The sequence below is a fragment of the Scyliorhinus torazame genome, chromosome 17 (genome assembly GCF_047496885.1).
Source record: "Scyliorhinus torazame isolate Kashiwa2021f chromosome 17, sScyTor2.1, whole genome shotgun sequence".
Lineage (NCBI taxonomy): Eukaryota > Metazoa > Chordata > Chondrichthyes > Carcharhiniformes > Scyliorhinidae > Scyliorhinus > Scyliorhinus torazame.
The window spans coordinates 90,482,075-90,500,908 of NC_092723.1; the positions used below are offsets into that span (position 1 = coordinate 90,482,075).

The window sequence follows — 18,834 nt, forward strand, 5'->3', positions numbered from 1 at the left end:
TTTCTTCCTTGATGATAGATTCCAGCATCTTCCCTACTACCGAAGTTAAGCTAACTGGCCTATAATTACCCGCTTTCTGCCTACCTCCTTTTTTAAACAGTGGTGTCACGTTTGCTAATTTCCAATCCGCCAGGACCACCCCAGAGTCTAGTGCATTTTGGTAAATTATCACTAGTGCATTTGCAATTTCCCTAGCCATCTCTTTTAGCACTTTGGGATGCATTCCAGAGCCAGGAGACTTGTCTACCTTTAACCCCATTAGCTTGCCCATCACTACCTCCTTGGTGATAACAATCCTCTCAAGGTCCTCACCTGTCATAGCCTCATTTCCATCAGTCACTGGCATGTTATTTGTGTCTTCCACTGTGAAGACCGACCCAAAAACCCTGTTCAGTTCCTCAGCCATTTCCTTATCTCCCATTATTAAATCTCCCTTCTCATCCTCTAAAGGACCAATATTTACCTTTCCACTCTTTTTTTGTTTTATATATTTGTAGAAACTTTTACTATCTTTTTATATTCTGAGCAAGTTTACTCGCATAATCTATCTTCCTCTTCTTTAAAGCTTTTTTAGTAGCTTTCTGTTGCTCCCTAAAGATTTCCCAGTCCTCTAGTCTCCCACTAATCTTTGCCACTTTGTATGTTTTGTCCTTCAATTTGATACTCTCCTTTATTTCCTTAGATATCCACAGTCGATTTTCCCTCTTTCTACCGTCCTTCCTTTTTGTTGGTATAAACCTTTGCTGAGCACTGTGAAAAATTGCTTGTAAGGTTCTCCACTGTTCCTCAACTGTTTCATCATAAAGTCTTTGCTCCCAGTCTACCTTAGCTAGTTCTTCTCTCATCCCATTGTAATCTCCTTTGTTTAAGCACAAAACACTAGTGTTTGATTTTACCTTCTCACCCTCCATCTGTATTTTAAATTCCACCATATTGTGATCGCTTCTTCCGAGAGGATCCCTAACTATGAGATCATGAATCAATCCTGTCTCATTACACAGGACCGGACCTAGGACCGTTTGTTCCCCTGTAGGTTCCATTCCATACTGTTCTAGGAAACTATCGCGGATACATTCTACAAATCTCTCCTGAAGGCTGCCTTGACCAACCTGGTTTCATGACAACTGTGCTTTTATCATGGAAGACCTGCTCAACAGGAGAGGTGTGTCGGGAGAAACCACATCTGTACAGATGGAAAGGCTGATCCCAGCTATCCTGCAACGGAGGCCGACCCTTTGGAAGAGGCTAGTGTGTTGTCATCTCCACACCTGAAGCATGTAGAGCTTCCATATTCTTTAACGGTATTAGTAGCTTTTGTAAGGGCCCCGAAGAATCCAGCACGAGTTTTAAGGATACAAAATAATAAAGTTTATTTACTATAACAATATATACATAGCAGTAACTTCCCTTGCTACCTTCTCCTTCCTCCTGGTTCCTGGACTGGCCAGCTTATTTATAGTAGGAGTTTCTCCGCCCCCCTCATTGGGGAAGTTCATACTCCCATAGGATTGTGGGATAATCATTAGTCCCCAGCCAATCGTCAGTAGGCAGGTTATAACATCCCTCCCCCCCAAAGTCCAAGGAATCCACCGTAGGCCCTGGCGAAGGGAGGCGTCGAACTCGTTTGGCCGCAGGCCGGACGCCATTTGCACGCGGCGCTGGATCAGGCTGCGTATAACGAGACGGAGACCGGCGCTTCCGTGATGAACGGCGCGGTTGTACATCCACGGCCTGTGGACCCGAGGATTCCCCCTCTGATTCATCCTGTGTCTCCATCGCGGAGTCAGAGTCTGCTGCCTCCGTCATGTCAGCGTCTCTGTCCCCATTCGGTCCCGTCATGACCTGCGCAGGCTTTGAGTGAGGCACCAGTGGAAGATTTGAAGGACTACCTTCCCTTGTTTCTGGTCTTTGCCGCTGTTGAACTGAGCTCCGGGGGCGGGGAATCTTTTGCGGGGATGATCTTCTGGACCGGACGTGGTCTACATGTTTTCGCTGGAGACGACCCTGGGCTTGCACTTGGTACGATATAGGGCCCGTTTGGCGAAAGATTACCCCAGGAACCCATTGGGCACCACCAGCAAAATTCCGCACAAATACTGGGTCACCGGGCGCAAACTGCCGAATCGGACGATGCTGAGACAATCCCGGTCCCTGCCGTTCTTGTGTGCGGCGTACTTTTGCGCCAATGTCCGGGAAGACCATACTAAGGCGGGTGCGAAGTCTCCGGCCCATTAGGAGTTCTGCGGGAGCTACCCCAGTCACTGTATGGGGGGGTGGTCCTGTACGTAAACAAAAACCGAGCCAGTCTCGTGTCCATTGATCCGGAAGACTGCTTCTTTAGGCCTCTTTTGAATGTTTGCACTGCACGCTCTGCCAACCCATTTGAAGCCGGGTGGTAAGGGGCAGTGCGGATATGGCGGATGCCGTTCATCTTTGTAAACCTAGCAAACTCCTCACTCGTGAATGGAGTGCCATTATCCGTGACCAGCACCTCGGGGAGGCCATGCGTGCTAAATGATAAACGCATTTTCTCAATTGTTGCGCAGGACGTTGTCCCCTGCATCTTATGCACCTCCAGCCATTTGGACTGGGCGTCAATTAGTAGAAGGAACATGGATCCCTGAAAAGGGCCTGCAAAATCTGCATGTAAGCGTGCCCAAGGCCGCCCTGGCCATTCCCAGTGATGTAGGGGCGCGGCCGGCGGAAGCTTCTGATGCTCCTGGCAAATGGAGCAGTTTTGGGCCACCTTCTCAATGTCGGTGTCGAGGCCTGGCCACCAGACATAACTCCGGGCCAACATTTTCATCTTGGTCACGCCCGGATGCCCATTGTGCAAGTCTGATAATATCAGCTCCTGGCCTTTTTCCGGGACAACCACATGCGTCCCCCACAAGAGGATGCCGTCTTCCACGCTGAACTCTGACAGCTTGGAGGAAAATGCCCGTAACTCGCCTGGGAGCTGTCTATGCTGCCCACCATACAGGACTATGTGCCGAACCTTTGACAGGACTGGCTCCGTCTGGGTCCACTCACGGATCTGTGATGCCGTGACAGGCAAGGTGTCCATAAAATTTAGGGTTGCGACCACCTCACCGGTCGTGGGGGTCGACATGCGGCCGGTCGATAAAGGCAATCGGCTCAGTGCGTCGGCATTTGCTATCTGCGTACCTGGTTTGTGCTCCAGAGAATACTCATATGCAGCAAGCAACAAAGCCCAGCGCTGGATCCGTGCAGAAGCAATGGGCGGTATCGGCTTATCCTCTCTGAAGAGTCCCAGCAGGGGCTTATGATCAGTCACGATAGTGAAATGGCGGCCGTACACATACTGGTGGAAGCGTTTCACCGCGAAAACCACTGCCAGGCCCTCCTTCTCGATCTGCGCGTACTTCTTCTCCGCTGCAGTCAATGTGCGGGAGGCGAAAGCTATCGGTCGCTCGGCCCCGTTCTCCATCTTGTGGGACAGGACAGCCCCAATACCATACGGGGATGCATCACATGTGACGAGCAAAGGCTTTCCCGGATCATAGTGGGTTAGTAACCCAGACGACGACAATTGTTGCTTTACCCGCCGGAAAGCGGTTTCTTGCGGCTGACCGCAAACCCAGGTGTGATTTTTCTTTAGCAGCAGGTGTAAGGGGGCCAGCGTAGTTGCCAGATTGGGGAGGAACTTCCCGTAATAGTTTACGAGACCGAGAAAAGAACGAAGATGCGAAGTGTCAGTCGGGGTGGGGGCATGTTGAATTGCACGCACCTTCTCTGCGACGGGGTGCAGACCCTCGCGGTCCACCCGATAACCTAGGTAGACTACTTCTTTTGCCTGAAATATGCACTTTGTGTGACGTAGACGGACTCCAGCCTCCGAAAGGCGTTTAAGGACAGCCTCCAGATTTTCCAAATGCTCTTGCTCCGACGTCCCTGTAATCAACACGTCATCTAGGTAGACAGCCACACGTGGTAAACCTCTCAAAATGCCCTCCATAACACGTTGAAAAATTGCGCAAGCAGAGGATACTCCAAAGGGCAACCGTGTATATTCATACAGGCCCCGGTGTGTGTTAATTGTTACATATGGTCGGGAGGCAGGGTCCAGCTCCAACTGCAGGTAGGCATGACTCATATCTAATTTTGTGAATGAGAGTCCGCCTGCAAGTTTCGCGTAGAGATCCTCTATGCGAGGCATTGGGTATCGGTCGAGTCGGGAAACTGTATTCACTGTAAGTTTATAGTCGCCACACAAGCGAACTGTGGCATCTGGCTTCATTACTGGCACAATTGGTGCTGCCCAGTCAGCAAAACGGACAGGCCTGATAATACCCAAACTCTCCAAACGAGTGAGCTCCCCTTCTACCTTCTCGAGCAAAGCGTAAGGCACTGGGCGCGCCCGGAAATAGCGCGGTGTGGCTCCTGGTTCAACTTGGATACGGGCTACGGCCCCTTTTATTTTCCCCAGACCAGGCTGGAATACCTCTGGGTATCGTCCTAGCACCTCAGTCAACCCTCCAGAAACTGTTTGGAGGATGTGCTGCCATTGCAACCGCAAATGGCGCAACCAGTCCCGACCCAACAGGCTGGGCCCATGGCCACGCACTACGATAAGTGGGAAACGCCCCTCCTGGCGTCCATAGACAACAGGGGTCATTGTAGTTCCTGCAATGTCCAGTGGTTCCCCCGTGTAGGTGGCCAACCTGGCCTGTGAGTCAGTTAGTGTAAGGGTCTGTATACCCTGCTTGATGCGGTCGAATGTCCTCTGGGCGATCACGGAGACCGCTGCGCCAGTATCCAACTCCATCTCCAGCGGGTGGCCATTGACCCGTACTGTCACCTTAATGCGGGCCACACGGGGAGCTGCCACACAATGCAGCTGCAGGCAGTCGTCCTCCGTCTCCACGTCCTCAGGAGTGGTCGCCGCAGGTTCATCCACATGGAAGGTACGGCCTCTGGGCTGGTCCCAGTTACGGCCCCTGGGCTGGTCCCAGTTTCGGTCGGAACGACGGCGCCTCTGGCGTCCCCAGGACCGCCGTCCGCGACGGGGTCGGCGCCTACAAGTCTGACACGGACATGCCCCAAGGCATGCACTTCCATTCCCTGTAGCTCCTGTACTCCTCGCTCTGCGCTCTCTCGGGACAAGACTATTTGTATTGCCTGTTGAAAAGTCAATGTTGGCTCCGCTAACAACTTTCTCTGGGTGGCCGCATTGTTAATACCGCAAACCAAACGGTCGCGTAACATTTCTGACAAGGCCTCACCATAGTCACAGTATTCCGCAATCCCGCGTAGCCTGGATAAAAAAATCGGCAAGGGATTCTCCAGGGGTCCTCTCAGCGGTATTAAACCGGTAACGCTGGACTATCGTGGACGGGGTTGGGTTGAAGTGTTGCCCCACTATATTCACAAGTTCGTCAAACGTTTTGGTGTCCGGTGCAGCTGGGTACGTAAGGCTCCTAATCACCCCAAACGTATGCGGTCCGCAGGCGGTGAGCAATATGACCACCTGGCGCTCGTTTTCAGTGATATTGTTTGCCCGGAAATAGTAACGCATCCGTTGTGTGTCCTGGTTCCAGCTTTCCAGCGCAGCATCAAAAACATCCAAACGTCCGTACAGAGGCATGGTATAATAGAAAACAACTTCCAACCTGTATCCAACAAAATCCAGGGAGGTGGCTTCAGCAGTGTAGACAGCTATTCACTTTTACCTTCATCGCCAGTTTTGTAAGGGCCCCGAAGAATCCAGCACGAGTTTTAAGGATACAAAATAATAAAGTTTATTTACTATAACAATATATACATAGCAGTAACTTCCCTTGCTACCTTCTCCTTCCTCCTGTTTCCTGGACTGGCCAGCTTATTTATAGTAGGAGTTTCTCCGCCCCCCTCATTGGGGAAGTTCATACTCCCATAGGATTGTGGGATAATCATTAGTCCCCAGCCAATCGTCAGTAGGCAGGTTATAACAGTAGCTTTCTGTTGCGGGCAGCACGGTAGCATTGTGGATAGCACAATTGCTTCACAGCTCCAGGGTCCCAGGTTCGATTCCGGCTTTAGTCACTGTCTGTGCGGAGTCTGCACATCCTCCCCGTGTGTGCGTGGGTTTCCTCCGGGTGCTCCGGTTTCCTCCCACAGTCCAAAGATGTGCAGGTTAGGTAGATTGGCCATGATAAATTGCCCTTAGTGTCCAAAATTGTCCTTAGTGTTGAGTGGGGTTACTGGGTTATGGGGATAGGGTGGAGGTGTTGACCTTGGGTAGGGTGCTCTTTCCAAGAGCCGGTGCAGACTCGATGGGCCGAATGGCCTCCTTCTACACTGTAAATTTTATGAAAAGAAATTCTATGATTAACCTTCTGCCAGTCTGCCTCCAGAGAATCCATAGAATCCCTACAGTGCAGAAGGAGGCCATTTGTCCCATCGAATCTGCACTGATCCTCTGAAAGAGCACCCTACCTAGGCCCAATCCTCCACAGGCAGTGGCGGAGTGGTATTGTCACTGGACGAGTAATCCAGAGACCCAGGATAATGATCTGGGGACTAGGGTTCGAATCCCAGCAAAACAGGCGGTGGAATTTAAACTCAATAAAATATCTGGAATTGAAAGTCAAATGATGACCATGAAACCATTGTCAATTGTCATAAAAATCCCAGCTGCGGATTTCCGGTGGTGGCCACGGAGCGAGTGGTCACACATTCGGTGGCTCCCGATCAAGGTGGATTTTTTTGGTCATTCCCCGCCCGAACGATGTGCCTAGAGAATGTAATACAGCTGTGGTGGGACTGGTGTATGACTCATCGGATGAGGAGTGCCATGAGGAAGGGGCAGCACGGTAGCACAGTGGTTAGCACATTTGCTTCACAGCGCCAGGATCCAAGGTTCGATTCCCAGCTTGGGTCACTGTCTGTGCGGAGTTAGCACGTTCTCCCCGTGTCTGCGTGTGTTTCCTCCGGGTGCTCCGGTTTCCTCCCACAGTCCAAAGATATGCAGGTTAGATGGATTGGCCATGCTAAATTGCCCGTCGTGTCCAAAGAGGTTAGAACATAGAACATGCAGTGCAGAAGGAGGCCATTGGTCCAATCGAGGCTGCACCGACCCATTTAAGCCCTCACTTCTACCCTATCCTGGTAACCCAATAACCCCTCCTAACCTTTTTGGTCACTCAGGGCAATTTATCATGGCCAATCCACCTAACCTGCACGTTTCTGGACTGTGGGAGGAAACTGGAGCACCCGGAGGAAACCCACGCAAACACAGGGAGAACGTGCAGACTCTGCACAGACAGTGACCCAACAGGGAATCGAACCTGGGACCCTGGCGCTGTGATGCCACAGTGCTGTCCACTTGTGCTACCCTACATCTGTACATGGAGGTGTGGTTACTGGGTTACGGGGATAGGGTGCAGGCGTGGGCTCAAGTAGGATGCTATTTCCAAGAGCCGGTGCACACTCGCTTGGCCGAATGGCCTCCTTCTGCACTGTAAATTCTATGATCTATGATCAAACTGGAGCAAGAATGTTTTTTTGGTTCGACACAGCGAAGATTTCTGAGAGCAAGCCATGCCCGCCCAGTGGTCGACGGAGCAGCTGGTGGAGTTCCTCAATGGCAAATTTTAGCAGCAGGGGAAGGAGGCCTCAGAGGACCAAGGTGGTGGAGCCACTTAAGGTGGTGATTAAGTGGGTGGAGCAGAGGCAGGAGGCTCAGGGCCTGGCTATCCAAAAGGTGGTGGAGCATGAGGATCACTGACCTCGCTGGTGGCGAAGATGAGAACGGTGTTGACCAGCCAAAAGAGGCTGAGAGAGAATCTGGAGGACCTAGAGAAGGGCTGCAGGAGGCAAAATTTGTGAGTTGTGGGGTTGAGGAGTTGAAGGCAGACATTGTGTTTTTACAGGAAACGCACCTGAAGCTGGGTGATCAGACAAGGCTGAGGTAGGGATGGGTGGGGCAGGTATTTCCCTTGGGATTGAACATGAAGACAAGGGGATGGCAGGTTTTTATGACAAATGACAATGGTTTAATTGAAGGTGCAAAGGCTGCCACGTATGTGATGAACATGTTGGAGAATCTGATGGTGAAAGGGAGCCTTTGATCGGCCCCTCAAGATGGATCGAGCGCACAGGGCACTGAGAAGGAGGCCACAGGTGGGGGAGCTGTATCAGTCCTTGCATAAGGTGAAGATCTTGAGGTGGGGAAAGCAGACCAAGAGGTGTACCAGGGGAAGGGAGTGAGCTGCGGGTTTACCAGGACCTTGGCGCGGAGTTGGCCAAACGGAGGGCCAGGTATTACCAGATAAAGGCCACCCTCGACAAGAGGGGATAAAGTTCGGAGTTTTGCAGCTTGCCTGCTTGTGGATGATGCATCAAAAGTAAGAATTTTATTTTGACTCACCGGAGGAGGAGATGGACTTTATGATAAACCATGGACTGGGAGGAGTGTGAGCACATTGAGGTTTGGAGTGGAGTTCTGTGTAAATTGTGGGGCACATTGGGTGGGTGGATTTGGGCAGGGTATGAAAGCGCCATATAGGTTCTATCGGTTCAGCTTGTACCCCGAGAAAGACCCAAAAACCTGCAGTAGCTCCAATATTCCACATATCGACACACTCGGTTCCGACACACATAACAGCAAGTCGTCGGCATATAAGGACACCCTATGCTCTATTCCCTTCCTCCCCCCCGCACTATTCCTTTCCATGCTCCCGAACTTCTTAATGCTATGGCCAACGGCTCAATCGCAAGTGCAAATAGCAGGGGGGACATAGGACATCCCTGCCTCGTCCCACGGTGGGGAGAAAAGTATCTTGAGCTGATGTTGTTTGTGCGGACACTCGCCTTCGGCTCCTTATATAATAGCTTTACCCAGTTCACAAATCTTGGTCCAATCCCAAACCGCTCCAGAACTGCCATCAAGTACCCCCATTCTACCCGGTCAAACGCCTCTCGGCATCCAATACCACAACCACCTCTGTTTCCTTCCCTTCTGTCGGTGCCATAACGACATTCAAAACCCTCCTAATGTTCGAAAAGAGCTGCCTCCCTCTCACGAACCCCGTCTGATCCTCACCTATCACCTTCGGGAGGCACTCCTCCAGCCTACCTGCCAGTACCTTCACCAATACTTTTGCGTCCACATTCAGAAGTGATATGGGTCTATACGACCCACACTCCATCGTATCCATATCTTTTCTCGCAACAGTGAAATTGATGGCTGCCCCAAGGTTTGTGGCAACACCCCTTCCCTATCGCCCCTTCAAACATCCCCACCATCAGGGGTTCCAGCATGTCCTTGAATTTTTTATAATATTCCACCGGAAACCCATCCAGCCCTACCACCTTCCCCGACTGCATCCTCCCAATCGAAATTACCTCACCCCTCACCACTGCCTTGAGAGCCTCCCAGACAACTGCCTTCGATACCTCACCCGTACAGTTGAAACCTACATATTCCTTAATTACCTTTTTGAATTTTCTCACAGAACACTTGGTTCCCAAAAAGCCCCACATCCAGTTTCCACCCCGGCCTCTGCGCCACCCCCTTCTCCAGTACCATATCCACCCAATGCGGAGCATGATCTGACACTGCAATTGCCGAGTATTCCGATCCCTTAACCCCAGCCAGCAAAGCCTTCCCCACCGCAAAGAAGTCAATCTGCGAGTATACTTATGGACTGCTGAGAAAAATGAGTACTCCCATTCCCTTGGGTGCAGGAACTTCCAAGGGTCCACCCCTCCCATTTCCATCATTAGCCCAGCCAGCGCCTTCGCCCCCCTGATGGGACTAGCGAGCGCGGCCGTGATCTGTCCAACCTTGGCTCCTGCACCAAGTTCCAGTCCCCCCCCACAATCAGTTTGTGTGTGTCCAAGTCGGGGATGGCCCCAAACACCTTCTTCGCGAATCCCACATCGTCCCAATTGGGACTGTATACACTTAACAGCACCACTAATCTCCCCTCCAGCACCCCTGTCACAATCACATATCTACCCCCCTGATCTGCCACTACCTTCTCCATCTGGATGCGTACCCTTTTGCTGACCAACACCGTTATCCCTCGAGCCCTTCCGTCAAATCCAGAGTGAAACACTTGACTAACCCAGCCCTTTTTAAGTCTCACCTGGTCCTTCACCCTCAAGTGAGTCTCCTGCAGCTTTGCCACATTTTAAGATGCGCAAGCACCCTTGACCTCTTGACCGGACCTCCTAGCGGTTCCCAGTGGAATTTTGCAAGAGTTTTGGTATGGCGTTAGGGCCCCTGTTAGTGAGGATGTACAATGAGGCGAAGGGTAGTGGGAAGCTTCCCCCCACATTTCCGCAGGCATCCAATTCCCTGATTTTGTAGAAAGATAAGGACCCGCAGTAGTGTGGTTGTACCACCCGATATTAGATACATAGAATTTACAGTGCAGAAGGAGGCCATTCGGCCCATCGAGTCTGCACTGGCTCTTGGAAAGAGCACCCTACCCAAGTCCACACCTCCACCCCATCCCCATAACACAGAAACCCCACCCAGCACTAAGGGCAATTTTGGACACTAAGGGCAATTTAGCATAGCCAATCCACCTAACCTGCACATCTTTGGACTGTGGGAGGAAACCGGAGCACCCGGAGGAAACCCACGCAGACACGGGGATATCGTTGCTTAAAGTTGATGAAAAGTTGTTCGCATCGTGGATAGAGGACTGTGTGCCGGGGGTGATAGGGGAGGATCAGATGGAATTTGTGAAGGGAAGACAGTTGTCAGCGAATGTGCGCAGGTTGCTTAATGTTATTATGATGTCCTCAGAGGGGCAGGAGGTAAAGGTAGTAGCGGCAATGAATGCAGAAAAGGCAGGAGTGGTTGTATTGTTGGAGGTGTTGGGTCGGTTCGGGTTTGGCCGGGGTTAATGGAGTGGATCTAGTTGCTGTACAGGCTGTCTATGGCTAATGTCCGGACGAACAGGCGAGCTTGGAGCACTTTGGGCTGCATCGGGGGAAAAGGCAGGCGTGCCCGCTCTCCCCATTGCTTTTCGCTTTGGCGATAGAGCTGCTGATAATGGCACTTAGGGCATACATAGATACATAGCACATACAGTGCAGAAGGAGGCCATTCGGCCCATCAAGTCTGCACCGACCCACTTAAGCCCTCACCCCGCAACCCAGTAATCCCTCCGAACCTTTTTTGGTCACTAAGGACAATTTATCCTGGCCAATCCACCTAACCCTCGCGTCTTTGGACTGTGGAAGGAAACCGGAGCACCTGGAGGAAACCCACACAGACACGGGGAGAACGTGCAGACTCCGCACAGACAGTGACCCAGCAGGGAATCGAACCTGGGACCGTGGCGCTGTGAAGCCACAGTGCTAATCACTTGTGCTACTGTGCTGCCCAAGAGGCATCGAGAGGTTGGAAAGGGATTGTGCGGGGGGTGGTGGCTGAACAGAGTTTCGCTGTATTTGGATGATCTTTTGTTATGTGTCTCTCCCCCGGTGGGCAACTTTGATAGGATTACGGAGATTTTGAGGGAAATTTGGCCAGTTTTCGGGGTATATATTGAACATGAGGAAGAGCGAGGTGTTCCTGATTAATGCTAGAGGGCAGGAGAGGGGTTAGGGGAGTTGCTGTTCTGGCAAATCATGTCCATATGTTATGGGCGTGTCCACAGTTGAGAGGGTTCTCGGATGTAATGTTCAAGATTCTGGGCGTGGGGGTGGCCCCAAGTCCGGAGATGACGATATTCAACGTGTCGGAATATCCGGAAGTCCAGGTGGGGAGAGAATCCAATGTATTGGCCTCAGCCTCCCTGATAGCCCAGAGACAAATATTGTTGTGCTGGAGGGACTTGGAGCCACCAAAGGGAGGGGTATGGGTGAGCGAGCTGGCAGAATTTCTGCAGTTGGAGATGGTCAAGTTCGCTCTGCGGGAGTCGGAGGAGGGTTTCACCCGCAGGTCGAAGCTGCTCATTCTTCAGGGTGAATTGAGGGGTCAGTGGGGAGGGTGGTTTTGGGGGGGGGCGAGGAGGGGGGAGATAAGGGGAAGAAAAATTACGAAGGAGGGGTGTGTTGGAGTGTTGGTATCAGGCGTCGTTGGGGGCCTGTGTTTTCAGTTCATGATGTTTGTTTTTCTGACATTTTTATACATAAAATCCCAGCTAGTTCACTGATGTCCTTTGGGGAAGGAAATCTGCCATCCTTACCTGGTCTGGCCTCCATGTGATTTCAGACGCACAGCAACGTGGTTGACCCGTGAATGCCTCTGAAATGGCCTAGCAAGCCGCTCAGTTGTATTCAACCGCTACAAAAACACTAAAAAGGAAATCAGACGGACCCGGCATTGACCAGGGCACTAGAAATGATAACCCAGCCCTGTCGACCCTGCAAATCATCCTTCTTACGAACATTTTGTACCAAAGTTAGGAGAGCTGTGTCACAGACTAGTCAAGCAACAACCTGACAGAGTCATACTCACTGAATCATACCTTACAGACAATGACACCGCTATCACCATTCCTGTCTCACCGGCAGGACAGACCCAGCAGAGGTGGCGGCACAGTGATTTACAGTCAGGAGGGAGTTGTCTGGGAGTCCTCAACATCGACCCTGGACCCCATGAAGTCTCATGGCTTCAGGTTAAACATGGGCAAGGAAACCTTCTGCTGATTACAATGTACCAACCACCATCAGCTGATGAATCAGTACTTCTCCATATTGAACACCACTTGGAGGAAGCACTGAGGATGGCAAGGGCACAGAATATGCTCTGGGTGGGGGACATCAATATCCATTGCCAAGAGTGGCTCAGTAGTACCACCACAGACCAAGCTGGCTGGGTCCTTCTGCAGGCAAGAGCACAGAATATGCTCTGGGTGGGGGACTTCAATGTCCATCGCCAAGAGTGGCTCAGTACTACTACCACAGACCAAGCTGGCTGGGTCATAGCTGCTAGACTGGGGCTGCTGCAGGTGGTGAGAACAAAGAACAAAGAAATGTACAGCACAGGAACAAGCCCTTTGGCCCTCCAAGCCTGCGCCGACCATGCTGCCCGTCTAAACTAAAATCTTCTACACTTCCAAGGTCCGTATCCCTCTATTCCCATCCTATTCATGTATTTGTCAAGATGCCCCTTAAACATCACTATCGTCCCTGCTTCCACCACCTCCTCCGGCAGTGAGTTCCAGGCACCCGCTACCTTCTGTGTAAAAAACTTACCTCGTACATCTCTTCTAAACCTTGCCCCTCGCACCTTAAACCTATGCCCCCTAGTAATTGAGGGAACCAACAAGAGAGAAAAACATGCTTGATCTCCTCCTCATCAACCTTTCTGCTGCAGATGCATCTATCCCTGTCAGTGTCGGTGGAAGTGACCACCGCACAATCCTTGAGGAGACAAAGTCCCATCTTCACATTGAGGATACCCTCCATCGTGTTATGTGGCACTACCACTGTGCTAAATGGGGTAGACTTTGAATAAATCTAGCAACTCAAGACTGGGATCCATAAGGCAATGTGGGCCATGAGCAGAAATGTATTTAACCACAATCTGCAACCTCATGGCTCGGCATATCCCCCACTCTACCATTACCGCCAAGCCGGGGATCAACCCTGGTTCAATGAAGAGTGCAGGAGAGCATGCCACGAGCAACACCAGGCATATTAAAAATGAGGTGTCAACCTGATGAAGTCATCAACTGTGCTATCAAGCGGCACTTACTCAGCAATAACGTGCTCATGGACGCTCAGTTTGGGTTCTGCCAGGGTCACTCAACTCCTGACCTCATTACAGCCTTGGTTCAAACATGTTCAAAAGAGCTGAATGCCAGAGGTGAGGTGAGAGCGACTGCTCTTTATATCAAGACAGGAATTTGACTGAGTATGACATCAAGGAGCCCGAGCTAAACTGGAGTCAATGGGAATCGGGGGAAAACTCTCCGGTTGGAGTCATACCTGGCACAAAGGAAGATGGTTGTGGTGGTTGGAGGTCAATCATCTTAGCTTCAGGACATCACTGCAGGAGTTCCTCAGAGTAGTGTTCTGGTCCCAACCATCTTAAGGTGCTTCATCAATGACCTCCCTTACATTATAAGGTCAGAAGTGGGGATGCACAATGTTCAGCACCATTCGCAAATCCTCAGATAATGAAGGAGTCCATGTCCAAATGCAGCATGTATTCAACCGCTACAAAAACACTAAAAAGGAAATCAGACGGACCCGGCATTGACCAGGGCACTAGAAATGATAACCCAGCCCTGTCGACCCTGCAAATCATCCTTCTTACGAACATTTTGTACCAAAGTTAGGAGAGCTGTGTCACAGACTAGTCAAGCAACAACCTGACAGAGTCATACTCACTGAATCATACCTTACAGACAATGACACCGCTATCACCATTATCCAGACAATATCCAGGCTTGGGCTGGCAAGTGGCAAGTTACATTCCCGCCACACAATGTCACATAATGACCATCTCTTAAACAGAGGATTTAACCATCACTCCTTGACATTCAAGGGCATTACCCTTGCTGAATCCCCCACAATCAACATCCTCGGAGCTACCATTGATCAGAAACTGAACTGGATCAGCCATATAAATACTGTGGCTACCAGGGCAGGTCAAAGGCTAGGAATCCTACGGCGAGTAACCCACCTCCTGACCCCCAAAGCCTGTCCACCAACTACAAGGCATAAGTCAGGAGTGTAATGGAATACTCTCCACTTGCCTGGATGAGTGCAGCTCCAACAACAGTCAAGAAGCTCGACACCATCCAGGACAAAGCAGTCTGCTTGATTGCTCCCCCTTCCACAAACATTCAAACCCTCCATCACCAACGAACAGTATCAGCTATGTGTACCATCGTAGCCACCTAAAATGGCTGATTCCCGATTAATTTGGCCAAACCCCGATGTAAAATGGCGAACTGAAAAGGCTGATGGGAAAATCAGGCAACAGGACTCAAACCGACAGCTGCAGACAGAACAGTGTATTCGGCTCTGGGGAAGTCGGCCCAGACCGATACCTGCAACCATTAGCAGCACATCAACCCAGCCATCTGCAGTTTAATCGGCTATCCCCGGGAACAATTGCCACAAATTAGCAATTGAAAGCCGATCCAGACCTCTCGGCGCCAGCAGTGGCCGAGACAAAGAAAGGTGAACGACCACCCCCCGATCAAGGAATCGCCCCATTATTGGAGCATATCGAACCCATTGATTGGGTCAAGGTCCGTCCCGAGAGTCGGGAAGCCCCTGGGAACTATAAAAATAGGGGCCAAGTTCAGATCGACCCTTCTTCTCCTACTCGCAACCTTCGAGACCCTTCGACGAAAGAACAAGTAAGTGTTACTCCAACGATCACTACCAGATAGGTGTTCCAGACTATCGCCTTTTTGAATCCCGCAAGCCAGACCCAATTCGATAAGCCATTCATTTCCCTGACCTGGTGGGCCACACCAAAGTTAAGTATTGGCCTTTAGTGGTAGGTAATAGTCTAGAAGTAGGATTATTGTATAAGTATTTATTGCTGTATATAATAAATGATCGTTGATTTAATATTTACTCAGCGGTGTGCTGTATTATTAATCATTACTTGTGCTTGAACCACGTGGCGGTATCAGAAAGATACCTGGCGACTCGTGAGCAAAGGTGACAGAATTAGAGCTAATAAAACTAAGGCTAATAAGAGCAACACCATCTACAAGATGCACTGCACTAACTCACTAAGGTTCCTCAGACCTCAACTTTCAAACCCATGACGACTACCATCTAGAAGGTCAAGAGCAACAGAAACCTGGGAACCCCACCACTTGGAGTCACTCAGCACCTTGACTTGGAAATATATTGCCATTCCTTTACTGTCGCTGGAGCAACATCCCGGAACTCCCTCCCTAACAGTGGGTGTACCTACTCCTGAAGGACTGTAGCGGTTCAAGGAGGCAACTCACCACCACCTTCTTTATAATAATCTTTATTAGTATCACAAGTGGGCTTACATTGACACTGCAATGACGTCACTGTGAAAATCCCCGAATCGCCACACAACGACGTCTGTTTGGGTACACTGAGGGAGAATTCAGAATGTCCAATTCACCTAACATAAACATCTTTCGGGACTTGTGGTAGGAAACCGGTGCACCCGGAGGAAACCCACGCAGACAGTGGGAGAACATGCAGACTCTGCACAGACAAGCTGGGAATCGAGCCCGGATCCCTGGTGCTGTGAAGCAGCAGTGCTAGTCACTATGCTACCGTGCCGCCCAAGGACAACGAGGGATGGGCAATAAATGCTGGCCTCACACACAATGAAAATTTTTTTTTTTTAAATGCGTGCAAAATCAAGTAACTTAAATGTCTAGGATGTCAAGCTCATATTTCTTTAGTCTCTTATACCACCTGTCGAAGTCCATGATATCTTCCTCAATGGACTGATCATCTGTTCTCTTAAATCTATCAAAGGCTGACCAGGCTTCTTTCTGTCGCATTTATCGAAAAGCTGCAACAGAAGTTCAGTATCTCTTCATTGTCCAAATCATTCATATTCCACTCTGAAAACTCTTTACTCCTAATTTTAGCTTTTGCTGGTAATGATAAGGCCAAAGCCATATCCTACTTCCTTCAGGGTAATGAAGTTAACCTGTGTCCACATGTTAACTTCAGTTTTCCATTGCTCATATAACTCTGCTTATGAGAAAACTGGTGGATAATCAAAGCCTAAGATTTTGCAACATCCCTCTGCCATCCTGTAACTTGAATTTCTCAGCAGCAGCGTATATCTCTTCCTTCAGAGGATAGAGACAAAAAACCTTGGGCGGGATTCTCCGCTTGCCGATGCCGATTTCGTAATCGCCGATCGGGCAGAGAATACTTTTATACGACCGAGTCGGAGGCGGCGCATGTTTTAGGATGCTCCCCTATCTCCAAAACCGCATCATCGAGGAGTATGGTACATGCTGTTGGGACGGCCACAGGCCTGAAGGCCCTCCCCTGATGCTCCGTCCCCGATGGGTTGAGTTCCCGATGGTGCGAGGCACGCGTGCTCTCACTTTTCGGGAACCCAGCGTGGCGGCTGCGTACTGTGTCCAGCACCGCCACAGTCGGTGGGGGGGGGGAACCGTGCCGCTGGCTGGGGGGACTTTGGCGAGGGCTGGGAGGACTGGTGGGGGGTGGCGACAGGGTGTCCGGGGGCACTATCGGGCAGGTCGGGTCCGCACGTGGCCGGCGCCATGTTGTACAGCGCGACCACTGCAGGTCGTCGCCATGCGTGGCCACGGACCCAGCAATTTTCCGACTGTTTATTTCGTGAAGGCCGTGTGTTTTCCGTGGCGCATTTGCTAGCCCCTCACCAGTTGGAGAGTCGGTGCTGGGGCCTCGCCGATTTTTTTATCGTAAAACTAGACACTTCCTCAAAATCAGAGAATCAAGCCCTTAGTTTTCCAGCAACCCATCACCAAAGCTTAATGTTCATCCTCTGTTACCATGTTCATTCCAATAATTGTATATGGTGAAACAATAAACCTGAAGCTTGTCTTTTACCTGAAGCAGGTTTCTTCTCAGAACAGTTTAATTTCAATCTATTTCGCACCCCTAATTGTTCCTTTTATGCCCATTTGTAGTTGAGATCATGATCATCATGTGTCTTTACCAAAGAATGCAATTGCTGATACATTGACAATTATTGCAAATAGTTCAACACCATTCACAACTCTTCAAATACTGAAACAGTCTGTGTCCATGGGGTAGGGTTTGATGGGAGTGAGGTTTGATGGGGGCGGGGATTAGATTGGGGTGGGGCTTGATTGAGGTGGGGTTTGGTGCAGCGTGGGGCTTGGTGGGTGTGGGATATGGCAAGAGTGCAGTTTGGTGGGAAGGGTTTTTTGTGCAGGGGTGGGGTTGGGTGGGGTTTGGTGGTGGGGGGGTTTATTTGATGGGGGGGGGGGGTACGATTTTGGGGGCTCCCAGCTGGTCCTGCCCTCCGTCCCGACCTTGCTACCGAGAATATGTGAGGACCTGGTCTGGCTCCAAGGTTAGTACTCAAATTGCAGATGTCGAGGACAATATCGAATGGGGACCATGGATTTTGCTTTGACAATGAGGTGGGATCTTTATTTTATATTTTTGACATATTAACTGCTGTATGTATACCCTGGGGTTGAGAATGGCACCAACTGTGTACATGTCCACTGTGGTAGGGGAGATTACGCTGGGTATAAGTGCATATGTGACAATTGTGTTGCTACATTACTCATGGTCACTGTTTTACATTTGCAGCTGAAAGTGGATGAATTTGAAGCAAATGTGAATGAAGTAAAGGATCCTTACCCTTCTGCCGACTTTCCAGGTAATTTCAGCATAAACTCATGATTCCATTTCAATGCGAAAGGCAAGAGGTTTCACAGAAAGATCTTGCATTTCCATAGCACCTTGTAACAAAACATTCCAAAGCACTTTCTAGTTAACAAAGTGTTTTGGAGGGCGGCACGGTGGTTAGCACTTCTGTCCCATGGCTCTGAGGGCCCGGGGTCGATCCCGGACCTGGGTTGCTTTCCATGTGGAATTTGCAGATTCTCCTCGTGTCTGCTTGGGTCTCATCCTCACAGCCCAAAGATGTGCAGGGTGGGTGGATTGGCCACGCTAGATTGCCCCTTAATTGGAATAATTAAAAAAAAATATTTGAAAAACAAAGGGCGGGATTCTCTGTCCCGCCGCACCCGTTTTCTGGTACCACTGACAGCGGGAACCTCCGCCTTGGCAGCCCCGGCCAATGGGGTTTCCCATTGTGGGCACCCCACGCCGTCGGGAAATCCACAGGCGTGATTGCGATGCCGGCGAAACGGAGAATCCCGCTTACGGAGAATCCACCCCAAAGTGTTTTGGAAGTCACTGTTC

The 18,834-nt window shown here is 50.5% G+C and overlaps 1 protein-coding gene across 12 annotated transcripts in view; it reads left to right on the top strand.

Annotated features, from left to right (window-relative positions):
- LOC140393996 (voltage-dependent L-type calcium channel subunit alpha-1S-like) overlaps positions 1-18,834 on the top strand; it is an 804,045-nt gene that overhangs the window by 216,180 nt on the left and 569,031 nt on the right. For all 12 annotated transcript variants that reach the window (XM_072480735.1, XM_072480727.1, XM_072480737.1 and 9 more), the window contains one exon: positions 18,217-18,286. In XM_072480735.1, coding sequence (XP_072336836.1) covers positions 18,217-18,286 — 70 coding nt within the window. The remainder of the gene's footprint in view (positions 1-18,216; positions 18,287-18,834) is intronic.